General features: G+C 47.0%; 1 protein-coding gene across 6 annotated transcripts; it reads right to left on the bottom strand.

Annotated features, from left to right (window-relative positions):
- Window positions 1-234: 234 nt before the first annotated feature.
- Window positions 235-6984, bottom strand: LOC120375290 (homeobox protein NANOG-like). 6 transcript variants are annotated; one of them, XM_039495989.1, is made up of 7 exons: window positions 6720-6984; window positions 4728-4996; window positions 3522-3611; window positions 2635-2968; window positions 1623-1739; window positions 1273-1402; window positions 235-712 (listed from the first exon to the last, which is right to left on the bottom strand). In XM_039495989.1, the coding sequence occupies exons 1-7, from the start codon at window positions 6898-6900 to the stop codon at window positions 649-651; spliced, it is 1185 nt and encodes a 394-aa protein (XP_039351923.1). In that variant the 5' UTR covers window positions 6901-6984; the 3' UTR covers window positions 235-648. The 6 variants fall into 6 exon arrangements, with proteins under 6 accessions (XP_039351923.1, XP_039351924.1, XP_039351920.1 ...); XM_039495990.1 differs by having other exon boundaries at window positions 1273-1345; XM_039495986.1 differs by having other exon boundaries at window positions 235-1402.
- Window positions 6985-8944: the final 1960 nt, after the last annotated feature.

Below are 8944 nucleotides of genomic sequence, written 5' to 3'. Positions count from 1 at the left end.
TAAAGGCTCAGAAGCCAGCAAAGAAAAACCACCCAAACATTTATTGTTTTTAAAATCCTCATGTGTTTTTTTTTTTTTTTGGGGGGGGGGGAACTCATGATATTTAAACTCTTGGGGTGGGCAAGACTCAATGCTTTTTCCTCATCTCTGTAGGTGAAGTTGTTCCCATAAAGCACTTTCCATCCTTCGGTATGAAAGAAAGTGAAGTTATTGCATCACTGAATTGACACCCCATTAAAATAAATCCAGTTTATTTTTCCATTCAAATATAAAACACGAGTTTATAAAAACATTAGGTAGAAACAAAAAAAAGTGATAAAACAGAGCGTAAAACACAAGTTAAATTTCATTGCAAGAAAAAAGTCTTTTTTTAAAAACATAAATGGGAAAAATAATATACCCAGAAATCCATGATAGTAAACATTTATCTGCTTTGCATTAAAAATGTAAGTAGGACAAAGTCCTTTGTGCAGATGTTAAGATAGCATTGAGATAAAAATCATACATTAACAACAAAAACTACTACATAAACTACCAACACCACCTGCTATCAAACTAAACAAATCTTTAACATGTAATTCATTTTTCACTATTGATGCTGTTTGTTTACTTTTTGCACTTGGCTTGGGACAGTGGAACTAGTCCGTTTCACTTCCTTTTTTGAGTCAGTTTTACAAGTTGCAAGTTGTGCATGACCTTAAGTTCCACAGCACTGCAAGGGACAATTGATTTTTTTAAAACCTGTTTTTATTGAAATTTAAAAGACATTATGAAAACAATTGTATTTATACCAAGTTGGGGTTTGGTTTTTTTAATTCCCACCTCTCACTCCACACTCCCCGCCCCCCCCATGCTTAAACACTGAGTCCAGGAGAAGCTGACACTGTCCCACTTTAAACAAAGAAATAGATAAGTAATCTAATTAGCTTGTGGCAATGTCTCCCCAAGGAAAGTGAGGGAAGCCCCATTAACAGAGTCACTTAAAACTAGAATTGGAGAAGAAACAGTAGGGAGCAATCCTGCACTGGCCCTGGGAGAATGGGATAGATAGGATCTAATGGGCTTAACCACCATCTCTAATTTCTAGGTTAAGTGATCTAAGCATCAGGTTTGAAATAACTGGACTATTTTTGCCTGGCTGCCACCCTCCGCCCCAGAGTGGCCTCATTCCAGGGGTGCCGTTTTTGTGTAATTTGTGAAGTGCTATGGGATCCTTCATGTACAGATACATGAGCTATTATTATTACTACTATAAGAGAATCAGACGGATACCTGAGGACATCAGTTGCTCTCACAGCGCTGATGACTTGCGATGCCATAGCCAGGGTCGTGTAGAGCTGGGAGCCTGCCAGCAGAGTAGAGCAGGGGAGATGTGGAGGGAGAGCAGTTAGAATGAAACGGACTGACACACATAAGGAAGTTAGCCACTTTGTAAACACTACAGGTAATTTTCTTGGATTAGGATATTAACCCAATCCACCACATTTGCTTACTTTGTACTTTCTCCATCTTTCTCCCTCTTCCATCCCTCCCCTTTTTCTTCCTCTACTCTTTCTCAATCTCCTTTCTCTCTTTTTCTTAATTAGACAATGAATTGAAATTAAAATCTGAATTCCATTCACCCCTGTGGTGGTCCAGATGCTTAGCTGGTGCAAATGGTGATGTCAATGAAGCTATGTTGATTTGCACCACCTGAGGGTTGGGCAGTCTCTTGTCACTGTTTGGTAGATATTCAGGTTCTAATTAAAAAGGAATTGCAGTTATTTACGATCATAGTAAATCTGAGATTTTTTAAGATTATAGATGATCAAATCTAGCCCCTGGTCAGGGTTGGAGAGAGTCCCCTGTTGAAGGATGTATTTACATGTTCAAATGTTATGAAGGTCGGCTGGTGGAGGGAAGGAACACAGAAAGGGGGGGAAAATATCAGGTTGCATAATCAGAAACATTTTCTAACAGTGAGGGGTCTGCTGAAGGGTGGAAGAATCTTACCCAGAGAAAACCCCATGCTTGGTTTTGTTTGTTTATTTTTTTTACAGTGCAAATATTTGTCATTAAAAATAATATTATGAAGTGAGCACAGTACACTTTGTATTCTGTGTTGTAATTGAAATCAGTTAATTTCAAACAAGGACTGGACCAAGCTCTGGAAAGGATCTACAGAGGGGATACAGCTGTACTAGCGACACTAGGATAGGGAAAGGACTCACTGGTGTAGACTCTGTCGTCTCCAGTTCCAACATTCACACACTTCTTGCATGAACATGGCTTTCCACACACACACACACAGAGCCTATTCCTGGAGCCAGCCAGGGTCAATATGAGGAAAGCCAACTTCAGAGCCATGCAGCACACCTCGAGTCAGACACAGACAGGCGCCTCTTAAAGAAGAGAAGGAGAGAGAGACCCCAACCATCCTGCAAGGTGCCAAGCCCCTCCACTGGAGTCAATGGGAGCTGGGGGACTCCACACATCTCAGGAGTCAGGATCAGAGCCCTAAAAAACAGAGGCTGGATAAGAGAAATGGAAGAAGGAGTGGGAGAGGGAAAGAAGAAGGAGAGGCCTAAGAGTTATAGTTGCTTTGCGTCCCTTGAGGGTGCCATGCTGGCTGGTACTGCTGGCACCCAGCTGTACCCGGGAAGGACGGCGCATTGACAGAGGCACTCTGGAAGTGGTAGCCATCTTCTGTCTCCATGCTGGCATAATCCATGTTCGCCGGGAAGCCATGATAAAAGTTCATCTTTTGCTGGCTGAAGAAGCCCATTGCCTGCTGGGCACTGCAGGCTCCCCCGGCTTTCCCAAAGAACCCCTCCTCCTCGATAGCCACGAAGGGATACAGGCTCTGGCCACTCCCATAGGTCTGGCTGCCACCATAGCTCTGATGCACATTGGTCACAGTCTGGATGTTCCTGCTGGCACTAACTGGACAACCCTGGTGATAACTGGGGTTGAAATCCAGGTAACCTGCCTGATGAAATCCATTGAGAGAGAGAGAGAGAGAAGGCGGTTCAATACACAGGTACAAGCAAACAGTACTGAGGCTCCAGTAGCACAAACCAGGAGATTATAAACTCTTTGGGGCAGGGGCTGCCTTTTCTTTATTTTTATATATATATATATATATATATCTCCAGTGCACAATGGGGCCCTAGGATCTATGCACTACCACAATACAAGTAACAATATCCTAGAGGTGAAAGACTCTCTACCCCATCCCCTGCTCCTCCTGGGTTGACTGGATTGCAACTGGTGTCCATATGCCATTCTCTAATCCAACCAGTCCCCCGACCTGAGATCCTAGAAGTGGAAAGTTCTGCTCTCCTTCCCCCAGATCCATTCGATCCCCAATGTAGGCTTCAATGACATGATACAGAGAATGAATGAATGCTGTACTGGAAACACTGAGCAAGGGCTGGTTACTAAGCCCATGAGCATCCCATATTAACTGGAGAGCAAACACATACATTAGATAGATATTATAGGTCCCCTTGGTAACTGCCCATAATGAAACCTCTTCTTACTTGGGATAGGCATGTCCCTTTTTCCATCCACTGAGTTTCCTTCTGGCATCGTTTAAACTTCATCCGTTGGTTTTGAAACCATGTTTTTACCTAGCGATGATAAGGGTAGGAGATAGGGCAGAAAAATTCCTTTTTAGACAGAGCTCACTAAATATTTTTTAGACAATACATAAAGGGATTGCTTCATCCAGCATTGCAATGCAGCCACCTCTGGGCTGGAACATGGCAGGCCATAGCAATTATATACAACAATTTAGGAAGTGAAGAACATTACTATATCCAGCTGAAAATGGGTGAATTTAGGGAGGTCAAATATAATTACAGTCACTGGGACAGACACCCCTACTGCAAATTACCACTGGTTCTTTCATGATCACAAATAGTCAGAACCTCCATTTTTGTATGAAAGATGGATCAGTCCTAAATTAGAGTAATCCACACGGCTTTCTGCAGCACAGCACCCAACAGGATGACACTGTAACACTAGGTTTCAGAGTAGCAGCCGTGTTAGTCTGTATCCAAAAAAAAAAAAGAGTTTGTTTGTGGCTTTTAAAGAACAAATTTTTTTTTTTATGATGAGCTTTCGTGAGCTAAAAGATACTTCACAACAATGAATGAAACACAACACATACACAGATGTTATACATACAGTGTGATATATCTATGTGTGTGTGTTGTGTGTGTCTCTGTGTGTGTTCAAAGATGCAGCAATGTTTAACTTCTCTCTTATGCTAAAATAAATTTGTTTGGTAGATTTTTAGCCTTTTTATTTTGTTTAAACTAGTGTCAGTACTGAGAGTAGAGAGTACACCTAAGTCGCCCATACTTTCTCTGCAGCGCAGCACCCCCTGCCTTCATGCTGGGGCAATGAGGTCAGCAGTGGCTCCAAGAGCATAGTGAACGCTACTTATAGAACAAGCAGGAACTGACTCATTGCCTGCCCCTTGCTTAGTCTTGAACACCTGTGCAAAGTGGATGGCTAATCCTAGGTGAGCAAGAGGGGAATTCTGACACTGGTAGCATTTCACAGCCTCCTTGCACAGATGTAAATTACAACAGAAGAGAGGAGACAGTGGGGAATCTGGCCTTGCCTTGGAGATCTCCCACTGAAAAACCGACCATGTTTGTAAGACCCCACCTCAAATCAGGGGTGCAGCCCAGCCACTAAGATGCCAACACTCTACAGAACCAGATCTCGGTGTTCACCTGCTTGTAAGTGAGCCCCAGGGCTGAGCCCAGCTCCCGGATCTGCTGGGGGCTGAGGTATTTCTGGGTCTGGAACCGCTGGTGCAGGGTTTGCAGCTGCTCCTGGGAGAAGGCCGTGCGGCTCTTGGCCTTCTTCACCCCTCCCCCGCTTTCCACCCCACCCATCCGGATCGCAGGGTGTGGGGATGGGGGCTCCGTGTTGGGGCTGGTGGCTGAGTCCGGGGTGTACCGCATGCGTGTTCCCGAGCTGGAGGAAGCCGGAGAGAGCTCTAGGGAGGGAGAAAGGAAAGTGGCGCATTAAGGGCGCCTGCAGCGTGACAGGAGACGTTCATCCCTAGGGGATACCGATTTGCTTTTGCTCGGTGCCTGAGCTCCCTGCTCGGGAAACGTGCCCATGGCATGTAACGGCAAAGGGTCACACGGCTTAACCGGGTGCCTCAGCCTCGCTGCGAGCCCACCCCGCACAAACAGCCCCGGAAACTGAAGCGCTCTCTGGCGACGCCTGGCGGGGGTTCCCGGCACTGCGGGCTTTAGGGTTAAACACGCCACCGGGGCGCCAGCTGCTACAATTCCTATTAGAGAGAAATGCTGGGGCCGGAGCCAGGGCAAGGCAGGGGGGGAAAGTGCCCGAAGTAGTAACAGCGCGGATCAGCCTGGAAAGCAAGATGCAGGGCAGCCTCGGGGTAGGCGCTGTACAGAGCAATTCCCCATTGCCCCCGGGGGGTAAATTGGCTCCCGAGGGCTGGGAACAGCCTGAATTCGCTCTTTTCTCCCCGGTGTTGTCCGTGGGACAGGCACGGGGGGCGGGAGCCTGCATGCGCCTTGGGAATCCACAAGAGCCAGACACCAGCAGCATGACAGACTCAGCAGCACCTTCGCAGCCTGGCTGGGCGCCGGGAGCTCTGGGCCACCCTCCCTAGAGACGCCACCAAGGAGCTACCTGTCCCCCACCCAGCCCTGGGAGCCGATCCCTGTGCAGAGATCGCACCCCTCACAGCCCCCGACTCGGGCCCTTTTGCCTCCTCCCAGGAAGGGAGCAAGGCCTGATTTGGTCCAGAAGTGGGGCCAGGACAATGGCTAGAGCCTGCCTCCCTTCCCGGGTCTGGATCACTGCGGTGCCCTCCCTGGCGCCTCGCCCGCCTCCTGGGACCTCGACCCCTGCCCCACAACCTGGGGGGGGGAAAGCTTATTGCTACTTCTCCCTGCCCTCTCCCCCCCCGGCTCTCGCGCCGGGTTAGCCCCAGGCGGGGCCACAGCGCCCCCGCTTTGCACGGCTGGAGCTTTCAGCGAGCGCGCCCCGGCCTGCTGCGGACTGGAATTGGTCCAAGCAGGACAGCCCAGTGCCCGCGCTGCAAATCGCCGGGACCAGGCGAGAGGGGCCGGGGCTGGTGGTTTCCCTGCCCGGGCCAGACATGCACCAATCCCCATCGGAAAGCGGGTCCCTCCCAAGCCCCCCGCAAGGCTGCTCTCTGAACAGCCCCCCGCACCCCTACAAAACTCGGATTTAAACACGTCTCGCTTCCCCCCACTGAAGGCAGCGTTGGCGTTTAGCGTCCAGGAGAGCAGGATCGGGCCCTTAGCTAGAGCCTGCCAACCACGTGTCCAAGCAGCCCTGGACACCAACCTTTCTAGTTCTGCTCTGGGTCTGTTCCGAGGGGCGTTCGCCTGCCCGCACCAACTTGCTGCCAGACAGGACTGGTTATTGCACCTAGGAGTGGGTGCTTACGCCCCCCCATGAAATACCCTCTAAGCTAGTTTGGGTCGATCTTCCCCCAGATTAGACAGCGTTTCGGACTCCCTCTTCCGCCCTAAAAAACAAGGTAGCAGAATCTTTTGGGGAGAGGGGGAGGTCACTTGGCTATGGAGATAGAGGAAAGCTATTGAGATGAGCTCTCCCACACCCGCCCCTTGTTGAGTCATTTCAGACAGCAAGATTGATGATAATAATCACTGTTCTTGGTGTTTACTTCAGTCATTCCAAAATTGGCGTACCTGGATTCTGGAGGGTCTTCTCCTCTGGCTCTGGGACCGGGACATCAGCATCTGCTGCCTCTTTGAGGGGGACATTGTCCATCTCCGCTGGGCAGTTCCAATAGTAGTCGCCATACCTTATTCCAGTTCCTACCCCGGCTGGGTAAGGCTGGTAGGGGGGCATTGCCAGGTGGGCACTCATGGATGTTTGTGTTTGGGGAACGTTACCCCAAAATAAACCCCTAACCTCAGAGAAGACAAGGTGGAGATGGAGAGGGGCAGGCTCTATCAGACAAACACACAAACAGATGCCCATAGAGTGGGGGTAGATTTATGCCCTTCCTAACTTTGCCTTGATTAGAGAGAATTTTCAAGGCCATTGTCATGTTAAAAGTAAGTTGATTGGAGGGGAGTGGCTATGGATTGGGAGGAGGAAGAGTACAGAAGGGTGCGAAGGGGATGGGGGGGAGTGAAAAAAAAAGCTCAATTTGGATAGTTTACAAACACTGTTTGCAAAACTTAATTGTAAAAACGGATACCCCAAAGCCTGCTGTGTCTGCGCTGTAATGTGTACAGTCACTATGATTCAGAGATCTATTATTGCATGGGCATGCTAGAGATACAGAGCTGTATGTAGACATACCTAGGTATGTTTCAGAGTATGTTGACAGTATTATATCAACAGCAGATCAGTTCCATGGCTGGATAATTAAGACAGATAATCAATAAGAGATAGACAATTATTGATTCCCTTTCCTCTGATGTGTAAAGTATTATTAAATAAAGGTGAGGTAGACAGGCCATTAAATGGTCAGCACTCTGGAACAGACTTGCTCAGATTGGCAGAAAGCCAAATTTTAGGCACCTATCCTTTATGCAGAGTGGAAACATTTTAATATTCAATATCTTTTTTATTATTTTTATTATAGGGGTAACTACAGAATTTCCTTCTCACTTTAAGAATGGGTAGTAGGCCTGGCATTATTTCCACTAATAAGTAAATGTAAACCTCCCCCCCCACACACACCCTTGACTTCAGTGTCAGGATCAGGTCCTTTTTGAGTATACATTTTGGAAGCATAGGGAGGCACCCCTTGCTAGTGCATACAGCCCCCTCTTTTCCCAACCCAGAGTTTTCCCCGGGGCATGAGGATAGCATGTATGTCTGCACTGCAGATTTAAAAACAGGGCTATAATTGCAAGCAGTTAAGCACTCAGCCTCCTTGCAAATTAATGCAACAATATTTTAGAGTTTTTTTCCTCTCTACCAGTTATCTAAATCTATGAATTGTGCAGAGGTGAGTTGAGATTTGCTCATTTGATGAGCTTTTTGGTATTAACAAAATTCCCAGGATTGGATTTAGAGGGAGGCAACGTGTAGATCCACCTTGCACTTCTTACTCCTTTTCATGCCTTTTGACGGGCTGTTTCTGCTCATTTTTCAAACCTGATCCCTAATTTTTGCTCTTAAAAAAAACTTGTTTACTATGTTCTCTCCTCCCTCTCTTTTTCTCCTCCCCAACCCTAGTGCAAAAAAAAAAAATCCACTTAAGAATACATTTCCAAACACCTTCAAAGTGCGAACAAAATTGCATTAATGTATAAAGACGCTAAATAAAGCTTAATTTGGGGGCCTTAGCTTTAAAAGTTAAGAATACTTATTTTATTTTGGAGTGGAAAGAAGGTAAAGTTGCTATTATTTTCATTTAAAAAATGAAAAATAAATACTGGGAAGATCATTCCTCTTCTGCAATCAATGGATTAAAAAAATCTCCAAATCTGATGGGGGGGAGGAGCATTGAGGAGTTTCTCTGCAGCGCATTCACTTGAGGGAGCAGGGGTAGAGGGGAGGAAGTTTGCAGGATGAATCTGAAAAATATCGAGTTTGAAAAGCACACCTGAAGGACATGTGCAGGAAAAAATAAAGTTGCTGCAGAACCCCAGGCTTGAGCTGCCTGATCCTGAACCACTGAAGTCAACAAACTTTGCCAAAGTGCCTTTGATTTAAGTGGGGGGCACGATGCCTTTGATTGGTGAACTTTTTCCTTGCCCCTTCTCCCTGCAAAATAATCCAGAGAAAGAGACAATAGCTTCCCACACACACAGACCAGACACCCCCCCGCAATGAAATCAGTCAAAGAAAGGGGGAAATGAGGCACAGCAGGCACCAGACACCCCCTCCTAAAAGAATTCAAAGGTATCAGGAAGGGAATCCCTTCTGGCACCAGACACACACACACACCTCC

This window comes from Mauremys reevesii, linkage group 1 (genome assembly GCF_016161935.1).
Source record: "Mauremys reevesii isolate NIE-2019 linkage group 1, ASM1616193v1, whole genome shotgun sequence".
Classification (NCBI taxonomy): domain Eukaryota; kingdom Metazoa; phylum Chordata; order Testudines; family Geoemydidae; genus Mauremys; species Mauremys reevesii.
The sequence above is the reverse complement of the archived record's forward strand: the minus strand, read 5'-3'. Positions and strand labels throughout refer to the sequence as shown.